The following is a 24953-nucleotide window of genomic DNA, read 5'->3' on the forward strand; positions in this document are numbered from 1 at the left end:
GTAGTGTACGGTAGTGTACTGTACGGTAATGTACTGTAGTGTACGGTAGTGTATTGTGCGGTAATGTACTGTACGGTAATGTACTGTTGTGCACTGTAGTGTACTGTACGGTAATGAACTGTAGTGTACGGTAGTGTACGGTAGTGTATTGTACGGTAATGTACTGTACGGTAGTGTACTGTACGGTGATGTACTGTAGTGTACGGTAGTGTACTGTAGTGTACGGTAGTGTATGGTAGTGTACTGTAGTGTACTGTAGTGCACGGTAGTGTACGGTAGTGTACTGTACGGTAATGTACTGTAGTGTACGGTAGTGTATGGTAGTGTAGTGTACTGTAGTGTACTGTATGGCAATGTGCTGTAGTGTACGGTAGTGTAATGTACTGTACGGTAATGTACTGTAGTGTACTGTAAGGAAGTGTACTGTAGTGTAGAGCACTGTAGTGTACGATAATGTATGGTAATGTACGGTAGCGTAGTGTATGGTAATATACTGTAGTATATGGTAATGTACTGTAGTGTAGTGTGCGGTAGTGTACAGTAGTGTAGGGTAATGTACTGTAGTGTACGGTGGTGTAAGGTGGTGGTCGCCTGCCAGACAAAAATACAGTAGCAGGATCATAGACACCTGACACAACACCACAAATACCAAGGATCAGAGATGGAGAGAGAGAAAGGGAAAGAGAAAGAGAGATACAGAGAGAGAGAGAGACAGAGAGAGAGACAGAGACAGAGACAGAGAGAGAGCGAGAAAGAGAGAGAGAGAGAGAGAGAGAGAGAAAAAGAGAGAGAGAGAGAGAGAGAGAGAAAAAGAGAGAGAGAGAGAGAGAGAGAGAGAGAGAGAGAGAGAGAGAGAGAGAGAGAGAGAGAGAGAGAGAGAGAGAGAGAGAGAGAAAAGGAGGGAGCATCAGCACAGTGATAGGAGTCAGAAAATATTTGACAGATTAACCGAGAGAGACATTAAGAGAGACATTCAGCAACACCAGATGTACATACCTTTTTAAAGTATGCACTTGAAATATCCTAACACTTGAAAAATACTTGATTTTACATGACACATGAAATACAGTATTGACTCAGAGCGACTTTTCCATAACCTGACAGATAGCCGGTACTAGAAGTATGTCACAGGTCCCCAATGATCAGACTAATATGAAGTCAATGTACTGTATTATGTTTAGCTCAGTGGGTCACTATACAGCTGAGTGGTAGTCTGTTAGCAGTCTTACCTTGGAGTATTGTCTGCGTAAACTGAACCTCTGCACCATCCTGACTGACGGAGAGACTGACGATCCACTCTGTCCACTCCACTCCACACACACTGAGTTCTTCCCAAGAGTAACACACACATCCAGAGCCAGTACACTCACACACATAGCACACACACACACACAGACCCACAGGCTGCAATCTATTACACGCACAAAGATACAGTATATGTACGTGAATACACACAGAAAAACACAATTCTCTCTGTTCCAAACTGCTCTAATCCATGTTGGTTCATCTAGTGCGCAAACACAAGTGAAGAGAGAAAAGAAAGCGAGAGGGAGGTGAGGAGGGAGAGAAGGGGAGGCAGGGAGAATAGACAGAGATAAAGAGTGCTCAGCTGTGCTGCCCTCTACTCACACTCAGCATGGTTTCCATCTCTCAAGCTCTCCCTCTCTACACACACACACACACACACACACAATCACACCTCATGGCTGACAGCACAGAGTTACACGCACACACACACAAAGTGGGATTTACAGAGCAGACAGAAATAGGAATAAAACTATTTTTGCACACACGCAGAGTCTTAAGAGAAAACACACACATACAAAGTCTGATGAGCAAACACACACACACAGACACACACTCTCTGTCTTCAGCTCCGTCACATTTATTGTAGGACAAGGCAAGGTTGCAGGACAAGGGGAGGGGGAGGTGCTGGCTGACTGTCTGTCTGTACCACCCATCTCCTAGGACTATGAAAGTGGGAGGGGGAAAGAAAGAGGGAGGGAGAGAGTGAGAAAGAGAGGTTTGGAATATGAGACAGAAAATGAAAGAGAAGAGGGGAGTTAAGGCAGAAGAAAGATGGTGGGTCATAGAGAGAATGAGAGAAGTAGTATTGGGTAGGGTGTGGTTCTATCAGATCCATTGTGTGCAGTGTGAAATCTCAAGCGCACACACACAAACACACACACTTCACTGCTCAGGCTTATTCAAATATGCTCAACAGGACCAACCTGTCTGGGCCACCACCCAACACCCAACAGGGGGGCATAACCTCTGACCTATTCCCACCACAGGGGGGGAACATTCTGCCAAGGTCATCCTCGCCATTTCCATGGAAACTGCAGTAGGGTGTACAGACACTGTGAGCCTGAGGGTTGCCACGACAACCGCTCAGATGACCTGAATGACATTGCTTCATTGGTTGAGACACAGCTCTGTGTGTGTGTATGCGTGTGTGTGTGAGTTACCAGAAGACTAACACGTGCATATTGAGCAGTGAAGAGAGAGACTAATGATCTCTCTATTTCAGCAGCAATGACACACAGCTAGGCGTCTAGGAATCTAACCAGCCTGCTCTACTGTAACACACAGGTTGGCTGGATATTAGCCAGAAATAGTGATTTATTACTCAATAGTGGCCTCTCTATTACAGAGGGCAATACAGTATCACTAATGCACAAGATAATTGCTAGTCTGCAGGGTAATGGTCTTTGAGATTCAAATGTTATTGTCTCTATTAAAAGGACCATACATAGCAGCTTATTCAACACAGAGATGAATTGACACGACAGTGAAAACAGCGGGCTTCAGCTCAGAACCTCATGACAGGAACTCAGGATGACCTAGCCCTGACCAGTCACACACACACACACACCGTACATCAGACGACAGCCATTAGCTGATATGACACCGCCATCTGGTGGAAGTCGGGAAAAACAGCAGCCACTCACATACTAGTATTGCTATACCACAGAGTTCCTAACCCAGAAGCCCAACATTGCGAGACTTCCGGGAACGTTTGTGAAGCAGACTCGGCAGACCAGACCGGGGTTTGGTGTTTAAGAATTTAATGAGAAAAGCGAATGAGTATTCCTTAGTTGTTAGATTTCTCCAAATCTAAAGGCACAACCTAGATTCGAGCCAATTGTCTTCGTTTTTTTTCAATTGTTTAAGCACAATTTTGAAAACAGGGCCCGGTCTGTCAAAACACAACACACTATTAGCACAACCCTATAAAGTAGCACAACCCTACACCAAAGTAGCACAACAGATCATTTGCAAAATGGAACACTTTTGTCAAAACTATAAACGACTTCATAAAAAAAATATTTTGTTACCAAACGAAACACACATTTCCTATGACTTCAATCTTTTTGAACCAGTTACACACTGCTGTTGCTAACCTAAAACACTTTTAGCAAGTCTAATTGTCAGTGATTACAGTACTGTAAATGAAGTACACAGAGAAAGTGCAACTATACAAACACTACACAAGACCAATGCTGCAGAGTGAGGAAAATATCATTTATTTCTCTCCATATACCCAAATCAGTCAACATGTCAACATGGAGAATCACAACAAAACATGTCCCAGTTTTCATGCTACTACAGTAGTGTGTATAACACTGTTAGCTCAGCAAACAGACAAACGTAAAATACTGTATCCAGTAGAGGTTACAATTACAGTAAATAACAAACAAAAAATCATCTGAAAAAAAAAATATATTGTACAGAAAATACTACAGTAAACATACTATACATTATCTCTTCGCCTAGCTGGATCTGGCCAGAGAATTTCATCAACATCACAAGCAATGTCGTCATTAGCAAGACAACGCGGGAAGAACCGTCTTGAATGTCGAATCCATCCTTGCACAGCTGCGGCGTCGACTTGGTCACAGGGGTCCTCCATGGCCTGAATGAGGGGTACCTGAGCCTGGGGCTGGAGATCGTAAACCTTCCTGGCCTGAATGAGGGGTACCTGAGCCTGGGGCTGGAGATCGTAAACCCTCCTGGCCTGAATGAGGGGTACCTGAGCCTGGGGCTGGAGATCGTAAACCCTCCTGGCCTGAATGAGGGGTACCTGAGCCTGGAGATCGTAAACCTTCCACCACCATGCAGAGAACAACTCTTCGATAGGGTTTAGAAACGGAGAGTATGGTGGAAGGTATAGTACTGACATCTGTGAATGGTGTTGAAACCAGTTCTGGACCAAAGCAGAGCGGTGGAATGACACATTGGCCCAGATGACCGTGTATTGCATCTGGTGCATTTCATTACCTGCTGTGACGATGTGGTGCAATCGGTCCAAAAAATGCGAGAATGTGAGGTGTGTTGTAAGGGCCCATTTTGGCATGACGGAGGACAACCCCATGCTGTGAAATGGCAGTGCAAAGGGTGATGTTACCCCCACGTTGCCCGGGGACATTGATTATAGCCCTGTGGCCAATGATATTTCTGCCTCTCCTTCTTGCTTTTGTGAGGTTGAACCCTGCCTCATCAATATATATTAATTCATGCAGGATTTCCTTAGCATCCATCTGCAAAACTCCCTGAAATACAGTGAAAGACAAGATTGTGTAGTTCAGGATAGGTCTAGTATACAGTCAATGTAAAAAAGTAATGTGTGCAGTATGCAACATCACAGTGCTAAAGTGAACAAACCTCCACATACTCATGCCGCAGCCGTTTGACCCTCTCAAAAGGCACTCGATAAAGTTGTTTCATTTGAACCTGATGTCTTTTCAGGGTGGTTGCCAGTGTTGACTGAGAGACCTGATGGACATTATTGAAAATGGCATGGTCACCAATAATGTTGGCTTGTAGTTCTCTGAGCCTGATAGCATTATTGGCCAAAACCATGTTTATTATCTCTCTCTTGTTCTTGCGTGAATATGGGCCCCCTTCCTCCTTGTCGTTCCCGACCCTCAATCCTATGTAGAGAATAATACATGTAACTTACTGTACAATGTCACAGGAAGGGATATCACATGTGCTGATATGGTGCATACAATAAGCAGCTGATTACTGTAACTGTAGACAGATCTTTTACCTGTTTTCCTGTCGAAAAGTCCTTATGCTAAGATTTGGCTGAACTCTCAGTCCAGCCTCCCTCAGCGTCAATCCGTGGTTCACAACATGGTCCACTAGTGTTGCACGAGTGTCAATTTGACACGTTTGGTCCTCTTCTTCTTTGTGCACGTTCTCCTCCTGCTTCAGGTCTTCCTTGACCTCTGGCTCGGCCTCTGCCTCTTCCTCTACCTCCTTCTCCTCCTCTGTGTACTCCTCCTCTCACCCTCACTCTTCTTCTGACTCCTTCCATTTTGGTTGAAGGCAGGTGAACCTACCTGCTGCATTTGTATAGTGCTTAAACCTGATTGGTGTGTCTACAATTTAGCAATCATGTGTTTGTGCACCTGATGGCTGTGTTTAACAGATTGGCTTAGGTGTGGTAATTTGACAGTCAGTGCTTTGGAATTGCAAGGAAGTGACATCATGATATACTTCTGTGTCTGATGTATACAAGTGTGTTTAGTGTTTTGCAAATCACTGTGTGTAATGTTTTGCAAATAGTGTGAAGCTGACAATGTGCGTACAGTTGTGCAAATCTAGCCTTGTGTTTTGCTCCTTGAGTGTAAGGTTTTGCTAATTGTGGGAAAAGTTACATTTTAGTGTGTAAGCAATCGTAAAAAACTGTATTACTCCAACCTCCTGAAATTTGTCAAAAACTACTTTATATGTAAGGAGTGCCTTTGATTGGATGGTCTGCACATGTGCAGTTAGGTGCAAGACGACCGGTGGACCTGGTGACGTGTTTCTACGCAGGAGTTTAGCTAGCCAACTATTGCCATGACATCGCCTACAAGCGTGACCAGAGATTTCTATTGGAGAAGCAGTTTCTGCATATCTTCATACTAAACCACTGTCATCTGACCAAGAGAAGAGCAAGGCTGAAAATCGATATTCTCCTACCGGTGCCAGTCTGTATCTATTTTAGTCAAAGTGTCTCTTGTCTTGGCAACAATAAGTAGTGTTGTTGAATGACAAAATAATCTGGCATGGTGCCCCAACTAAAGGCATCTGTTGGATAAAGTTACGTGAACACAAATGGGCAGAGTTTTCACCTGGCGCAGTAGTCTATGGCACTGCATCTCAGTGCAAGAGGCGTCACTACAGACACCCAGGTTTGAATCAAGGCTGTATCACAACCGGCCGTGATTGGGAGTCCCATAGGGCGGTGCACAATTGGCCCAGCATTGTCCGGGTTTGGCCGGTGTAGGCCGGGCATTGTAAATAATAATTTGTTATTAACTGACTTGCCTAGTTAAATAAAGGTTAAATAAAAAATAAGAGAGACTACTTTACCAGAGGGTATAAAAAGAACATAGCATGCTAGATAAGCAAGAGAATACTGTATGCACTTCCTCTTTGTCAGCTTTCCTTTGTTACAGAGCTCTGTCCTTTCAGACACAAGAGGCCAATTCTTACACACCGTCTGTCCCCCAGGCTCTGTGTGTGTGTGTGTGTGTGTGTGTGTGTGTGTGTGTGTGTGTGTGTGGTGATAGCAGTGTCTGGTACAGATATCCACATCTCAATGCATCTCTTACCACAGATGGACTAGCATCCCCTCTCTCAGAGAACATACAGACATACTGAAAAGGAGGACAACACACACACATCTTGCGTAGCATACCAAGCATTTCCTATTCCCACAGAATGACAGACATTCTCATTCATTCTCAGTGCTCCTACAACACCAGGAGCTCTCCTTGATACATTATGGTGATGTACAGAGTTTCTAGAACATTCAGCACTAGTTCTTCCTCCGGGGGACAATTCATCATCACACGTCTCATATCATGTTAAAAATGACAGAATCTGAGCAGCCCTGTGCAGAAAATTGGTCCGATCTAAAAGACTACATGACAACAATTACACTTTTCTTGCTAGGATGACGTATATCAAGCAGATGGGTCGCTCCAGATGTAGAGTCATATCCGAAATGATTGGCACTCTTGATGAAGATGAGCAAAAAAGACGGTATACAATAAATAATAAAAATACTGAGCTAGATTGTATGATTTTTTTTGGGGGGGGGGAAATTATATTGTTTTATACTTCTACAAATTAGTCAGAGAAACAGATTTTCTTTAACAAGTAATCATTTCTTTTCTCAAAAAGATATGGGTCAAAACTATTGGCACCCCTATTTTCAATACCTTTCAATAGCTCAGCTTACGAGGATCACGGCACTGAGCCTTTTTCTAAAATGTTTTATGAGGTTGAAGAACACATTAGGAGGATCTTAGACCATTCCTCCATACAGAATCTTTCCAGGTCCTTGATATCCTCCGTCTGCTCTTATGGACTGTCCTCTTCTATTTAAACCACAGGTTTTCAATGGGGTTCAAGTCCGGAGACTGAGATGGCCATTGCAAAATGTTGATTTTGTGGCCCATTAACCATTTCTTTGGAGATTTTAATGTGTGCTTGGGGTTATTGTCTTGCTGGAAGATCCACTTGCAGTCAAGTTTCAGTCTCCTGGCAGAGGTAACCAGGTTTTTGGCTAAAATGTCCTGGTACTTGGTCAAGTTCATGATGCAGTTGACGTTAACAAGGACCCCAGGACCAATCGATCAAAATAGGCCCATTAAATCAAAGATCCACTAACCTATTTTACAGTAGGTATGGGGTTCTTTCTGCATTTACATCTTTCTTCTGACGCAAATCCCACCACTGGTGTGCGTGGCCAAAGAGCTCTATTTTCATGTCATCTGACCATAGAAACGGTTCCAATCCAAGTGGCAATACCCTTTAGCAAACTCCAGATGTTTACATTTGTTGGAGGACTTAAAAATAGAGCTCTTTGGCCATCAAGGGTACCAATACAGTCTTTGGGTAGCCGGGAACTCAGGAATACCTGCTTCTGACTGATCTGAGTAGGCCCAAGTATTTGCGTGTGTGTGTGTGTACGTACCTCTGACCTGAGCCTGGATTAACACTGCCTATGCTCAGGAGAATTACTGGACATTATTACACCTACAAAATGTGTCCTACTCCAAACACAGAGCTTAAGCTCTCCTCAATATTTAAGAGCAGGCCTGTTGTATGATGCAGACCACCTGAGTACGACAGGACTGTATCATATCCATTACCAGACAAAACATGACCATAAACCCTGACCAAAGAAGACCCTCATATGATTGACAGCTGACATCACTCACCCTCTCTGTCTCCTCCGTGGACTGGTATCCTGACGATAGCACCACGTCGCCTGGCGTCACGTATCCAGGGTGGTAACCAAGGGAAGGGCTACTTGGTGTGGTGTTGTCAGTGGTTGAGGAGGAGCGCGGGCGGACGGAATGCTGCTGTGCATCGTAGGTAGGCCGGCGCTGGGGGGCCTGGGGGCTGCCTCTCAGAGAGTGGTCCCGGTCTCCTACTCCGGTCCCTGTCCCGTTCCCCCCTGTCCCCTTACTGCGCCGGCTCTGCAGGCTGGTCCCTCGCCTCATGGTGCCCACAGGGCCGGCACCCTGACCAGCTGGGGGAGCAAGGAGAACACCAGAGGGGGGGGGGGGGGGGTCAAAATCAGGACAACGCGTCTGCGTTGCTGCTGGAACAGCTGCTTCACACCCTGGCCCAGGACGCCAATGCTCTTCCAGACATTCCTGTGTAATTTTGGAGAGGGCGTGGTGGTCTGAGTGAGAGGAACAGTTCCAGAGGCCTGAGTCCTTCACCCCTCCTCTATGCCCTGACTCCCCTGGGTGCCTCTCACTACCCCCTCACTGCATACGATGATGCAGCACTCTCATAGACAGGGGAATAGGGCTGGGATAGGGGAGTCTGTATTGGGGGTGGTCTGGACTAGAGTGGTTGGGAGATAGGATAGGGGGATTGGTAACTTATGAGTAGAATAGAGAGTTGTTATAATTTACGCTCTCTTTGTCAGACAGGTGGGACTGGAACAGGAGAGTACAGTAATTAACTTATTGTCTTGCTAAGCTTTCTAACTAGATTGAGTAGAGTCGGGTAGAGTATAGTATAGTAGGGTAGAATAGAGGATGGTAGAGTATAGTATAGTAGGGTAGAGTAGTGTAGAGTAGAGTATAGTAGAGTAGGGTAGAGTATAGTAGGGTAGGGTAGGGTAGAGTATAGTAGGGTAGGGTAGAGTAGAGTATAGTAGGGTAGGGTAGAGTAGGGTAGGGTAGAGTAGGGTAGGGTAGAGTAGAGTAGGGTAGGGTGGAGTAAAGTAGAGTATAGTAGGGTAGAGTAGAGTAGGGTAGAGTAGAGTGCAGTAGAGTATAGTAGGGTAGAGTAGGGTATAGTATAGTAGGGTAGAGTATTGTAGGGTAGAGTAGTGTAGAGTAGGGTAGGGTAGAGCAGGGTAGGGCGGAGTATAGTATAGTAGGGTAGAGTATAGTAGGGTAAAGTAGAGTATAGTAGGGTAGAGTAGAGTAGGGTAGGGTAGAGTATGGTATAGTAGGGTAGAGTGGAGTAGGGTGGAGTATGGTAGAGCAGGGTAGGGTGGAGTAGAGTAGGTTAGAGTAATACTCTACCCTTCTCTACCCTACCCTACCCTTCTCTACTTATAGTATGGTAGAGTATAGTAGGGTAGAGTAGAGTAGAGTAGAGTAGGGTAGAGTAGAGCAGGGTGCAGTAGAGTATAGAATGGTAGAGTAGTACTCTACCCTTCTCTACCCTACCCTACCCTACCCTACTCTACTATATAGTATGGTAGAGTATAGTAGGGTAGAGTAGAGTAGGGTAGGGTAGGGTTGAGTATAGTATAGTAGGGTAGAGTGGGGTAGGGTAGAGTATGGTAGAGTATAGTAGGGTAGGGTGGAGTAGAGTAGAGTAGAGTAGAGTAGAGTAGGGTAGAGTAGGGTAGAGTATAGTAGGGTAGGGTGGAGTATAGTATAGTAGGGCAGAGTATAGTAGGGTAGATTAGGTTAGAGTTGGGTAGAGTTGTGTATAGTATAGTAGGGTAAAGTAGGGTAGGATAGGATAGGATAGAGTAGGGTTGAATAGGGTAGATTTGGGGCAGCAGGTAGCCTAGTGGTTAGAGCATTGGGCCAGTAACCGAAAGGTTGCTGGATCGAATCCCTGAGCTGACAAGGTAAAAATCTGTCATTCTGCCCTTGAACAAGGGAGTTTACCCACTATTCCCTGGTAGGCCATCATTGTAAATAAGAATTTGTTCTTAATTGACTTGCCTAGTTAAATTTAAAGTAGGGTGTGTGTTTTAGGGTTCACTCTCTGTCTCTGTCAGACAGGACAGGATGGGGTGGGACAGGAGAGGTTCAGCGGCGAGCAATGGGAGTCCATAAGGTTGCATGCATAGATCATGCTCGTCTAGTAGTCTACCACAGAAAGAGAGGAAATGGGTTATGAGGTGGGTGGAAATAAGGGTCGGACAAAAGGAAGTACACAGGAAGATGTTTTAGAACAGACACTGCTTGAAGTAGGGGGCAACTTCTATTAACACCACAGACCACAGACACACACAAACACAAACAGGCTATGGGTTAGTTAGGGGAAGGGGATAGGAGAAAGAAACAAAAGAGAGAAATAAGTGAAAAAACCCACCTAACATCAGCCCAAAGCTGCCTGGCCTGACTCAGTGTCCAAGATCACCTGTAGAGAGAGAGAGATTGTGTGTGAGAGAGAGAGCGCGAGAGAGAGGGAGAGAGACTAATAAACATCTACTTAATCTATACACAATCAAATATAACACCCAAGTATTGTGTGTGTGGGTGTGCTGTGTGCTGCGTGCCATGTGTGTCTGCTGGTGGATTCTCTAGCGTCACTAAACAGATCCTTCTGCTTACTGTGACAGTGGTGTCTGGAGAGAATAACTTCCGCAAAAAATCAACAACCCACAGCAACACAGGCTCATTATACAAATTTACCTAACCTGCAACAACCCAAACAAACCCGACCCACATGAATTCCTATGAGGTTGAGGAGAGACAGTAATGGCCTTAGACACACATCCCTGGTGTGAAGAGAAGGCAGCTTGTCAAACACAGTGACTATTGGCACTGAGGGTTGGTAAACAAGGCAAAGTCAGGAACATTCTGAGCTCTGGGGAGTGACTGTTAAACATGCAAACTATACTGAACAAAAATATAAAACGCAACATGCAACAATTTCAATGATTTTACTGAGTTACAGTTCATATAAGGAAATCAGTCAATTGAAATGAATACATTTGGCCCTAATCTATGGATTTCACAAGCAAGGGCGGAGCCATTGTGGAGCCAAGCCCAGCCAAGGGGGAGCCGAGCCCAGCCAAGGGCTTTTTATAGATATAAATACTCCTCGGCACCCCCTCAGACGATCCAGCAGATGAAGAAACTGGATGTGGAGGTCCTGGGCTGGCGTGGTCTGAAGTTGTGAGGCCAGTTGGACGTACTGCCAAATTCTCTAAAACAATGTTACATTACATTTTCTGGCAACAGCTCTGGTGGACATTCCTGCAGTCAATCTATGGTATTGTGTTGTGTGACAAAACTTGTATTGTACCCAGCACAAGGTTCACCTATGTAATGATCATTCAGTTTAATCAGCTTTTTGATATGCCACACCCGTCAGGTGGATGGATTATCTTGGAAAAGGAGAAATGCTACCTAACAGGGATATAAACAAATTTGTGGTCAAAAATTGAGAGAAATAAGCTTTTTGTGCGTGTGGAACATTTCTGTAATCTTTCATTTCAGTTCATGAAACATGGGACCAACACTTTACATGTTGAGTTTATATTTTTGTTCAGTATAAATTCCAGCAGCTGCACAGTCATAAGAGTCTACTATATCACACATACACACCAACGCAGGGCACACAAACACAGACATTCAGAGAGAGTGATACAGAGAGAGAGAGTGAGACAGAGAGACAGAGAGACAGAGAGACAGAGAGACAGAGAGAGAGAATGCAATCTACACAAATGCAGCATTGAAAATCTGGGCCCACGTCAAAGCCAGTTAGCACAGTCAGCTGTTCAGTTTCACAATGGGCCCAGAGAGAGGAGAGAGCAGCACACGGCACAGTGACGCACACTACAACAACACTGACATATTCACACAGCAACACAGCCACATTCGCACAGCCAAACTGACATTCACACAGCCAAACTGACATTCACACACCAACACTGATACATTCACAGCAACACTGACACATTCAGATAGCAACACTGACATTCATACAGCCACACAGACACAATCGCACTGACATACAGACATTGACACAGTCAGACTAAAATTCATTCAGCCACACGGACATTCACACAGCCACACTGACATTCACACACCAACACTGATACATTCACACAGCCACACTGATATTCATACACCAACACATTCACACAGGCAAAATGACATTCACATAACAACACTGACATTCACACAGCCTCACTGACATTCACACAGCCACACAGCCATTCACACAGCCACACTGACACATTCACACAGCCACACGGACACATTCACACAGCAAAACTGACACATTCACACAGCCACACTGACACATTCACACAGCCACACTGACACATTCACACAGCCACACTGACACATTCACACAGCCACACTGACACATTCACAACAGATACACTGACGCATTCACACAGCAACCCTGACATTCAAACAGCAACATAGTGTGTATTTTTTGTTTTGGAGGAAGAGGTGGAATTTTTATCTGGTCTTCACCGTGGCAACGGACCCCCCCGTCTCTCAACACAAAAACCTCAGATTATGTACAATAAAGTCTAAGCTACACATATATGCGAATATGAAAAAATCTTGAGTTTCCGCATTTTCTGATAATTGACGTTACAGAATCAAATAAAAATGATATGACTTTTTTTCAAGAAATGATAAAACAGTTTGACAAACCTGTTGGTAAGCTTTTAAATTATATTAAACTCGAGCGTTAATATTTTCCAGTGATGAAGATAGGGACGTCTCATAGTATGTTAGGGGTATGCAAAATGGGTCAACTTTGAGCACCTTTACCTCTCATGTTTGCCCTTCTACAATGGGACAATATGTATTGAAGGTTTTGTTCAAATCAAAAAGAGTGCGGTCAAAAGTGATTGAATTCCAATGGATTTACCCTACTACAAAATCAAATGAAATGTGCGCATCACTCGCCAGATGGACTGTTGAGTGACATGACAGTGCTGCTCTGTTCTATCCTGGTCTGACCCTGACCCTCAGAGCAGGTGCTGCTGGAATCACAGAAAGGGACTTGGTAAACTAGAGGCCACTGCCAACACATGATACATTCACTACGGCACAAATCATTCACATAGGCCTATACGACACGCCCCCCCCACACACACACACAGACATTGATGATTAAACAGACAACAGGTGTCAGAGCCTGTGTTGGCAGTGCAGCCATGATGAGTCAGCACATTTCTCAGAATCACTGTGGCCCAGTCAAAAGTGAACCAGCAACGACCACGAGGACATTGGCCCTTCTGGAAGCCCCTGGCACGGACACACACACACACACACAATGACCTGTGCCCTAACTGCAGGTCAGTCCATTCATTGGCCATGTCTTCCTGTTGCTCATACCATTGTCTCCGCATGGCCAACTAAATCCAGATGGAGAGATGGAGCCTTGCTTACCAGGCAGACAGGCATGCCATGCCATCTCACTGTAAGCCTGGTTCAAATCAAATAAATAAATTCACTTAAAAAAAGAAACAATGATAAGATCACTGCTGGTTATGTAAGTTTGACTTGTCGTCAACCGTTACTCAGACTGTTAACCGTGACAGCCCCGGCTCCATGATCATGATACTGTATGTGGACTCAATGGCTATCTGCATTGACACTTTTAACACTAACTCTTCTGAATCATAACATACACTGCTGCTACTGTTTATTATCTATCCTGTCACTTTATCCCTACCTGTATGTACATATCTACCTCAATTACCTTGTACCGCTGCACATCGACTCGGGACTGGTACACTGTGTATGTAGTCAAGTTATCATGACTCATTGTCTATTTATTCCTTGTGTTATTATTTTCAAATTGTTTTACTTGTTGGGAAGGGCCTGCCCGTAAGTAAGCATTTCATTTCATGTTAGTCTACACCAGTTGTTTATGAAGATATACAATTTGATTGATTTGGCAGCAATATTGTGTCTACTATTTAGAGTGCTCCGTTAATTGAATTAAAATGTCCATCCTAACCTAGTTAGGCTAAGTAGTTAAGCTGTCTTTTGGTTGGTCAATCTGGACCCATAGTTGTTGCACTGAGGCACACATACTGTTGGTCATTGTTGAACCTATAGATTAAATCCAAAGAAATCCCAGTAGCCTTAAACAGACCCATACAGTTCACATGGAACAGGCTGCTCTTTGTTCTGCTTAGAGCAACACAGAGCCCTATCTCTGGCCTTTGTGCCCTGTTTCTTTCACTGACACACACACACACACACACACACACACACACACACACACACACACATATATCAATAAAGAGGAATTAGGCCAGAGAGTTCTGGCAGCGATGCTGTTCAGAGAGAGAGAGACAGACAGGGAGTGATAGAGTGTGTGTGGGTAGGTGCTCTCTGACTGATAATGGAGCCCATCTCATTCTGCAGCCCCATGACAGCACAGGAAGCATGAACAATCGTTATTGTATCTGTTTATGTTGTCTGTGTGTGTGTGTGTGGGGGGGGGGGGGGGGGGGGGACAGAGAAGGTCAGAGAGAGAGCAGCAGAGAGAGAGCAGGAGATGAAGAGAAAACAGAAAATAGAGAGAGCGAGGTAAGAGAAAGGAACCCGTTGAGACCGTCAGTTTTGACACTGAGGGGATGCCTCACACAAGCTGCAGAAAGTGTGATAAGTGTGATAAGTGTATGTGTGTGGTGTGTGTGTGTCTTGTGTGTCTCAGCAGGATTAAAAGCAGCCAATTGACCAGAGAGTGTTCTAGCTACACTGGGTTTAACCTGAGAGATTAGAGATGGTACAGTGCCTTCAGAAAGTATTCACACTCCTTGGCTTTTTCCACATTGTGTTGTGTTACAGCCTGAATTCAAAATGAAATGTAGATTTTGTGTCACTGGCCTACTTACACACAATACCCCACAATGTCAAACACACAATACCCCACAATGTCAAACACACAATACTTACACACAATACCCCACAATGTCAAAGTGGAATTATGTTTTTAGAAATGTTTACATATGAATTAAAAATGAAAAGCTGAAATGTCTTAAGGCAATAACTATTCAACACCTTTGTTATGGCAAGCCTAAATAAGTTCAGGAGTAAATAATGTGCAAGTCACATAATAATTTGCATGGACTCACTCTGTGTGCAATAATAGTGTTTAATATCATCTCATCTCTGTAACCAACACATACAATTATCTGTAAGTTCCCTCAGTCGAGCAGTGAATTTCAAAAACAGATTAAACCACAAAGACCAGGGAGGTTTTCCAATGCCTCGCAACGGAGCGCACCTATTGGAGAAAAACACACAAAAAAACAGACATTGAATATCCCTCTGAGCATGGTGAAGTTAATAATATATTAATTACACCCAGTTACTAAAAAGATATAGGCATCCTTTCTAACTCAGTTGCCGGAGAGGATGGATCAACAACATTGTAGTTAATACACAATACTAACATAAGTGAAAGGAGCAACATTTTCTGTACAGAAAATAAACATTCTAAAACATAACATTCTGTTTGAAACAAGGCACTAAAGTAACAGTGCAAAAATTTGGCAAAGAAATTAACTTTATGTCCTGAAAACAGAGTGTTATGTTTGGGGCAAATTCAACACATCAATGAGCACCACCCTTTAGAATTTCAAGCATGGTGGTAACTACAGTTGAAGTCAGAAATGTACATACACCTTAGCCAACTACATTTAAACTCAGTTTTTCAAGTTCCTGACATTTAATCCAAGTAAAAATTATCTGTCTTAGGTCAGTTAGGATCACCACTTTATTTTAAGAATGTGAAACGTCAGAATAATAGTAGAGAGAATGACTTATTTCAGCTTTTATTTCTTACATCACATTCCCAGTGGGTCAGAAGTTAACATACACTCAATTACTATTTGGTAGCATTGCCTTTAAATGGTTTAACTTGGGTCAAACATTTTGGGTAGCCTTCCACAAGCTAACCACAATAAGTTGGGTAAATTCTGGCCCATTCCTCCTGACAGAACTGGTGTAACTGAGTCAGGTTTGTAGGCCTCGTTGCTTGAAACATGCTTTTTCAGTTCTGCCCACAAATGTTCTATAGGATTGAGGTCAGAGCTTTGTGATGGCCACTCCAATACCTTGACATTGTTGTCCTTAAGCCATTTTGTCACAAATTTGGAAGTATGCTTGGGGTCATTGTCCATTTGGAAGACCCATTTACGACCAAGCTTTAACTTCCAGACTGATGTCTTGAGATGTTGCTTCAAGATATCCACATAATTTTCCTCCTCACGATGCAATCCATTCTGTGAAGAGCACTAGTCCCTCCTGCAGCAAAGCACCCCCACAACATGATGCTGCCACCCCCGTGCTTCACGGTTGGGATGGTGTTCTTCGGCTTGCAAGCCTCCCCGTTTTTCCTCCAAACATAACGATGGTCATTATGGCCAAACAGTTCTATTTTTGTTTCATCAGACCAGAGGACATTTCTCCAAAAAGTACGATCTTTGTCCCCATGTGCAGTTACAAACCGTAGTCTGGCTTTTTTTCATGGCGGTTTTGGAGCAGTGGCTTCTTCCTTGCTGAGCGGCCTTTCAGGTTATGTCGATATAGGACTCATTTTACTGTGGATATAGATACTTTTGTACCTGTTTCCTCCAGCATCTTCACAAGGTCCTTTGCTGTTGTTCTGAGATTAATTTGCACTTTTCGCAACAAAGTACGTTCATCTCTAGGAGACAGAACGTGTCTCCTTCCTGAGCGGTATGACGGCTGCACGGTCCCATGGTGTTTATACTTGCGTATTATTGTTTGTACAGATGAACGTGGTACCTTCAGGCGTTTGGAAATTTCTCCCAAGGATGAACCAGACTTTTGGAGGTCTACAATTGTTTTTCTGAGGTATTGACTGATTTCTTGATTGTCCCATGATGTCACGCAAAAAGGCACTGAGTTTGAAGGTAGGCCTTGAAATACATCCACAGGTACACCTCCAATTGACTCAAATGATGTCAATTTGCCTATCAGAAGCTTCTAAAGCCATGACATAATTTTCTGTAATTTTCCAAGCTGTTTAAAAGGCACAGTCAACTTAGTGTATGTAAACTTCTGACCCACTGGAATTGTGATGCAGTGAATTATAAGTGAAATAATCTGTCTGTAAACAATTGTTGGAAAAATTAGGACTAGTATATGTCCTAACCGACTTGCCAAAACCATAGTTTGTTAACAAGACATTTGTGGAGTGGTTGAAAAACTAGTTTTAATGACACCAACCTAAGTGCATGTAAACTTCCGACTTCAACTGTACATCATTTTTAAATCAAATCATATTTTACTTGTCACATACGCTGAATACAACAGTGACACCTTACAGTGAAATGTTTACTTACAAGCCCTTAACCGACAGTGCAAGTGCAGTGCAAGAAAATAATAAAGAAAATATTTACTAAATAAAATAAAGTAAAAATTAAATGTAACACTGTAGAATTACATAACAATAACGAGGCTATATACAGGGGGTACCGGTACTGTCAGCGTATGCGCTACTGGTGTTTGAAGTCAGGTGCAGGAGAGCAGAAAGTTGTGATCAGGCGCACTCTTTATTGGGCAGAAGCACAACAAACGGGCGCAACAGCGTCAAACCTCCAGCCAAAATGCAAAAGACAAACGTAAAATACAAAAACAAACGTAAAATAATCCAACCTCCTATGGGTTAAACAAGAATACCCAGGGGGGAAATAACCAGCCTGGCGTGACACACTGAACATGTAACAAAACAATTCCACACAAGGATATGGGGGGGAACAGAGGAACATATTGTATATACGTGATTAGGGAATGTAAACCAGGCGTGCAGGGAACAAGACAAAACAAATGTAACAATGAAAAATAGAGGGGTGATGGCTAGAAGGCCGGTGACGTCGCCCGCCGAACGCCGCCCGAACAAGGAGAGGAGCCGACTTCGGTGGAAGTCGTGACAGGTACTGAGTAAATGTGCAGATGAATCAAGGTAATTTGTGCATGTAGGAAGAGGGAAAGTGACTATGCATAGATGATAAACAGCGAGTAGTAGCCGAGTAAAAACAAAGGGTGGAACCTAGACTGGCACTCCGGTACCGCTTGCCATGCGTTTGCAGAGAGAACAGTCTATGACTTGGGTGACTAGAATCTTAGACCATTTTTTAGGCCTTTCTCTGACACCGCCTGGTGATGTATTGGGCCGTATGCATTTCCCATTAACCTCTGTAGCACCTTAGGGTCAGATTCCAAGCAGTTTCCATACCAGGTGGTGATGCAACCAGTCAAGATGCTCTCGATTATGCAGCTGTAGAACTTTTTGAGGATCTGGGAACCCATGCCAGATCGTTTCAGTCTCTTGAGGGGGAAAAGGTGTTGTAGTGTCCTCTTCACAACTGTCTTGGTGTGTATGGCCCATGATAGTTTGTTGGTGATGTGACCATGATAGTTTGTTGGTGTTGTGGACACTAAGAAACTTCAAACTCTCGACTTGCTCCACTGCAGCCCCATCGATGTAAATAAGGGCCTGTTTTGCCCTCCTTTTCCTGTAGTCCACAATCAACTCCTTTGTCTTGCTCACATTGAGGGAGAGGTTGTTGTCCAGGCAGATCTTTGCCTGGCAGGTCTTTGACCTCCTCTCTATAGGCTGTCTCATCGTTGTCGGTGATCAGACCTAGCACTGTTGTGTCATCAGCAAACTTAATGATGGTGTTGGAGTCGTACTTGGCCACGCAGTCGTGGGGGAACAGGGAGTAGAGGAGGGGACTAAGCACGCACCACTGAGGGGAACCGGTGTTGAGGATCAGCGTGGCGGATGTGTTGTTACCTACACTTACCACCTGGGGCCGGTCCGTCAGGACGTCCAGGATCCAGTTGCAGAGGGAGGTGTTTAGTCCCAGGGTCCTTAGCTTAGTGATGAGCTTTGTGGGCACCATGGTGTTGAACGCTGAGCTGTAGTCAATGAACAGCATTCTCACATAGGTGTTCCTTTTGTCAAGGTGAGAAAGGGCAGTATAGAGTGCGATTGAGTTTGTGTCATCTGTGGATCTGTTGGGGCGGTATGCGAATTGGAGTGGGTCTAGGGTTTCAGGGATGATGGTGCTGACGTGAGCCATGACCAGCCTTTCAAAGCACTTCATGGCTACCGACAGGAGTGCTACGGGGAGGTAGTCATTTAGGCAGGTTAACGTCGCATTTTTGGGCACAAGGACTATGGTGGTCTGCTTGAAACATGTGGGTATTACAGACTCGGTCAGAGAGAGGTTGAAAATGTCAGTGAAGACACTTGCCAGTTTGTCCGGGCATGCTCTGAGTACACGCCCTGGTAATCCATCTGGCCTCACAGCTTTGTGAATGTTGACATGTTTAAAGGTCTTACTCACATCGGAACAGCTGATCCTCTCATGCATGCTTCATTATTGCTCACCTCGAAGCATAAAAAGGCATTTATCTCGTCTGGTAGGCTCGTGTCACTGGGGAGCTCGTGGCTGGGTTTCCCTTTGTAGTTCGTAGTATGCAAGCCCTGCCACATCCGCCGAACATCAGAGCCGGTGTAGTAGGATTTAATCTTAGTCCTGTATTGACACTGCCTGTTTGATGGTTCGTCTGAGGGCATAGCAGGATTTCTAATAAGCGTCCCGATTAGTGTCCCGCTCCTTGAAAGCGGCATCTCTAGCCTATAGCTTGGTGTGGATGTTGCCTGTAAACCATGGCTTCTGGTTGGGATATGTACATACAGTCACTGTGGGGACGACATCCTCCATGCATTTATTGATGAAGCCGGTGACTGAGGTGGTATCCTCAATGCCATTGGATGAATCACGGAACATATTCCAGTCTGTGCTAGCAAAACAGTCCTGTAGCGTGCCATCTGTGTCATTGGACCACTTCTGTATTGAGCGAGTCACTGGCACTTCCTGCTTTAGTTTTTGCTTGTTAGCAGGAATTAGGAGGATAAAGTTATGGTCAGATTTGCCAAATGGAGGGCGAGGGAGAGCTTTATATGCGTCTCTGTGTGTGGAGTAAAGGAGGTATATAATTTATTTTCCTCTGGCTGCACATGTGACATTCTGGTAGAAATGAGGTCAAACGGATGTAAGTTTGTCTGCATTAAAGTCCCCGGGCCCCTGGGAGCGCTGCTTCTGGATGAGCATTTTCTTGTTTGCTTATGGCCTTATACAGCTCGTTGAGTGCGGTCTTAGTACCAGCATCGGTTTGTGGTGCTATATAGACAGCTATGATAATATAGATGAGAACTCTCTTGGTAGATAGTGTGGTCTACAGCTTATCATGAGGTACTCTACCTAAGGCGAGCAATACCTCAATAATTCCTTAAAATTAGACATTGTGCACCAGCAGTTATTGACAAATATTTATGGGTATGCTTGTAGGATTGTTTAAACAGAATAGAGATAAATAAGCACAGGCAAAATCCTAGAGGAAAACCTGGCTCAGTCTGTTTCCAACAGACACTGGGAGACAAATTCACGTTTCAGCAGGACAATAACCTAAAACACTGGAGTTGCTTACTAAGACGACATTATGAGGTATTGTGTGTAGATGGGTGAAATCTATTTAATCCATTTTGATTTAAGGATATAACAGAAGAAAATGTTGAATAAGTCAAGGGGTATGAATACTTTCTGAAGGCACTGTAGGTGATTTGTGGGGGTTGGGGGTGAATGGATAGGTAACACCAGGTATGACGCCCTATCCTGATATATGAAACCGACAGGGAGCCTTTACTGCCAAGTCTATAACTTTCCAGGAACAAGACGAACCAGAATACACATGCACACTAACACACATACACGCGCGCACGCACACACACACAAACCAACGTATGAGAAAAGAGGTGCAGTAGACAGAGAAATGCCAGAGCTTCAGTTATACCTGTGGGCTCGGACACAGCTATGTGGCCTCCCTGAAGAGTTGTCAGGCAGACAGTACATTGTCACTGTTTGAGGATCCACGGTTGGTTTGTATTTGTTCTGGCAGAGTGCATGCCAAACATGTCATAGAGCTCTTAGTTAAACAGTGTCATGAGAAAGAAAGAATTGACACTGCACCCTGTTAAAAGTTCTTAGGGATAGGCGTTCTGTCAATGGGACATTTGTATATCATGCAGCGCCTTGTGTCCAGATCGCAGATTTTAGAGACCGAAAGCGGCAATTCTTGTTAATATAACTGCACTGTCCAATTTACAGTAACTATTACCTTCGAAAAAAAGCCATGCTATTGTTTGACAAAGAACAACAAACACTTTTTTTCACCACAATAGCTTTGATAAATTCACCTCTGAAGGTGAAATGTGTACTTACATTCTGAAATCTTACTCTGATTTATCATCCAAAGGGTCCTAGAGATAAAATGAAGTGTCATTTTGTTAGATAAAATCCTTTTTCAAATCCTAAAAAGGTCCATATAGCATGCACGATCTATTTTGTATTTACACGAGTTCAATTTGCAAAGAAAGGAATCTGTGAAAGTCTAACCCAAAACGTTGTTTCAACCAGTCAAATGACATTCGTATGTATTCCTCAGAGATCCTAGAATGTAACCAGACTTCACTATATCATTAGGGGTGCAGTATATCCTATAGGACACCAAATTTGGTCAGAGAGCGACACCTTCATGGCACGCCAATGATGCGGTAGGTCTTCATTTGATCGACTGTATCTTTGTCAAATAATCTCCAATCGAGATCAAATAAAGCTAGCTAGATAGCCAATGTGCTGGGCTTTACGGGAGTATCTGGAAACCCTGTATATGTCGCAAAATGTAGCTGCCAACCTTTTGCGACAGCATGCCTTTTCCTTTTGGACAACACTTATAAGAATATTCAGAGTTATGATGTTATGAAAACTGGTTGTTTTGCAAATGTTGAACTTATAATATGGCTATTAAAACTGGAAAAGCTAAATCAAAGTCGAAGTATACAGATTTGACTATATTCTTGCAGAAAAATGTAATATGAATGCAAATGTCTCTTTCACAATTCGCCCAAATACACCTGGGTAACTTCACACTAATTGTCATGTAGTTCGCTCATACTTCAAGTTACTAGTCTGAAACTTTGCACATGCACTGCTGCAATCTAGTGGACACCATCGGAATTACAACCGGGACCTTTCTCTTGCATTTCAAAGATGGTGTTAGAAAAAAACTTTTTTTCTTCTTTGTATATTTTTCTACCAGATCTATTGTGTTATATTCTCCTACATTCAATTCACATTTCCACAAACTTCAAAGTGTTTCCTTTTAAATGATACCAAGAATATGCATATCCTTGCTTCAGGGCCTGAGCCACAGGCAGTTAGATTTGGGTGTGTCATTTTAGGCGAAAATTGAAAAAAAGGGTGCTATTCCTATTAAAGGGGAACTGCACCGGCTGATTTGACCTTGTTTTTAGGCTTGCTCCTCAAGAAATGCTGGTGGCCATGACAGAGCCAAACACGAGTTGGCATGGGAGTGTGGTTTGATGTGAGTATTTATTGGGTGTGTCCTTGCCACCACCAAGACACACCCATGTGTCAGAACCTTTCCCACAGCCATTTCCTCCCACTCTAACACAAGGCGTGTGTAGCGGAGGCGAAGTCAGGTGCAAGAGAGCAGAGCGTAGCAAACAGACACACTTTAATTCCGTTCCAACAAGCCAGCACATAAAAACATACAAGTGCCAAAACCACGGAATATAACAAAAGTAATGCGCCTGACCAAACCACATTACAATAAACAATTACACAAAGACATGATGGGAAACAGAGGACTAAATACATGTAGATTGATTGGGAAATTAAAACCAGGTATGTATGGAACAAGACAAAACAAATGGACATATGAGAAATGGAGTGGCGATGGATAGAAAGCCGGTGACGTCGATCGCGGAACGCTTCCTGAACAAGGAGAGGAGCCGACTTTGGCGGAAGTCGTGACACAAACAAACCCTCTAAAGATTGAGTTAAATAACTACAGGCAGATGTATGGTGAGATGCCGGAGGAAGCTTTGAATAGGTTAGTAGCCTACAGAGTAATATGAGAAGAATGAAATTCAAGAATTTATGTAGATTTTCTAAAAATTGAGTTTCCAACCATTTATAGCATTAAAAAATTAAACATATCGCAAGCTACTCATTTTTTTCTAGCTTGAAAGTTTTGATAACTTTCAAATTTAGTAACAGGTCCGTGTAGAATAAACACCCTTTACATAATACCATAGAAGCAGTGTTATGCTAATATAACAATGCCGATACAGATATTGTGCCTATCTGTATTTTTCTGGTGGTAATGGGGTTCCAAACTCTGTTTTAGATGAGACTGGTGTTATGACCAAAATGATCCTATTTACACTTTGTAGTCAATGCTGACAATAGAATAAATGTTTCTGACTCATATCGATGTCACATAGGCCGTTTTCAATGGGATTAGTGGATTTTTAGGGGCAGTCGCTCTTTAAAAGACATTAATTAGCCTGTTTAGTGCCTATGGCTACCTGATATCATGATTACTAGTTAGCTAGCTATGCTGAACTTGAACAACTGTTATCCAGGGTGTGTTCGTAGATTCACTCTGGCTACCTCTTCGATTTCAGAGCACTCTGCTCTGTGTATGCCAAAGTGCAGAATCCCTGATGAATGTACGAGCACGCAACACTCGCTAAATATGAACTGTATCAGTAAACGTCAGCAAATAAAGTAATTACATTGTTACAAGCAGCACAGTTAGTCACTAACGCTCTAGATAACATGTTAACAGCCTAACCAGCTCTGCTAGGGTGAGTAAAATGGCCAGAGTGAGGTGTTCTCTCATTTGTGTCTGGAAGTAGTTAGCAAGCTAGCCAACTTTAGCCAGTTAGGTTGGGTGCTTGACTGCCATTGCTCAGATCAACCCTACTCCTCGGCCAGAGTGTCCAGTGTCAATAGAGCAGTGGGTCTGAATTCACGAACAGACAATCTGACAACACTCTGAATTTACTAACAACCCAGAGCATATTGGAGGTAATTTACGACCGGACCCTTAGTTGTCAATCAAATGTATATTGGACTCAATCAAATGTGACTTGTTTCAGGAAACTAGGCGTATGTAGCACATCACTACTTCAAAGGAGAGGCATTTGAATGTTGGCATTTTCTGCCAAAAATAAATGTTTTCTGGAACATGCAACTTTCATGTGCCTTAATAAAAAACTTGTATGCCATCTGTAAATACGAATAAAACTGTTATATTACAAGCCTAGTTGGTTTAGCCACGGAAAAAGACAGGACCCTGCTCCTAGCCATGATTGGATGAGAAAATGGATGGGCTGGACATGCTGAGAGATGAGTTCAGATTGGTCTGCCATGTAGCGAAATTCTGTCTATAACATGAGCTGCTCAGTACAGTATGTGTAAAAAAATCCATTCTACCCCGAACTGCAAAAGAGTTGCTACTGCTCTCCATATATTATTTGCATCTCAGAAATCCATTCGCATTGCTAGTTATAGCCTAATGTTAGCTAGTTAGCTAACATTGAACTTAGTTGGTTAGCTGTAGCTACCTGCAGATTCATGCATGGCTAACTATGACAATCAGTATGGTTTTGGATTATTGCCATGTTCAAAACAACTGGGAACTCGGAAATCTCCGACTTCCGTCTTCAGTGCATTCAAGACAACTGGAAACCTCTTTCTAGAGCCCCGACTTTCCGAGCTGAAGATCACTGGCATCATGATTTGACCTCACATTTTTTCAAGTTCCCAGTTGTCTTGAAAGCAC

The 24953-nt window shown here is 43.5% G+C and overlaps 1 protein-coding gene and 1 long non-coding RNA gene across 5 annotated transcripts in view; both read right to left on the reverse strand.

Annotated features, from left to right (window-relative positions):
- LOC110492431 (transmembrane and coiled-coil domains protein 1) overlaps positions 1–24953 on the reverse strand; it is a 98842-nt gene that overhangs the window by 61133 nt on the left and 12756 nt on the right. For 2 of the 4 annotated variants that reach the window (XM_036947421.2, XM_036947422.2), the window contains exons 2-3: positions 10585–10632; positions 8226–8539 (exon numbers count right to left, since the gene is read on the reverse strand). In XM_036947421.2, the coding sequence (XP_036803316.1) occupies positions 8226–8539; positions 10585–10591 (321 nt within the window). In that variant the 5' untranslated portion in view covers positions 10592–10632. Of the gene's footprint in view, positions 1–1229; positions 1888–8225; positions 10359–10584; positions 10633–24953 lie in introns of those variants that run through there. The other 2 variants (XM_090203621.1, XM_036947424.2) reach the window with 2 other exon arrangements.
- On the reverse strand, positions 3504–6940 carry LOC149976949 (uncharacterized). Its single transcript, XR_016487433.1, has 2 exons — positions 4666–6940; positions 3504–4553 (listed from the first exon to the last, which is right to left on the reverse strand). It is a non-coding gene; the product is annotated as an uncharacterized LOC149976949 (long non-coding RNA).

The sequence above is a fragment of the Oncorhynchus mykiss genome, chromosome 16, assembly GCF_057628025.1.
Source record: "Oncorhynchus mykiss isolate SJ-2025 chromosome 16, ASM5762802v1, whole genome shotgun sequence".
Taxonomy (NCBI): Eukaryota; Metazoa; Chordata; class Actinopteri; order Salmoniformes; family Salmonidae; genus Oncorhynchus; species Oncorhynchus mykiss.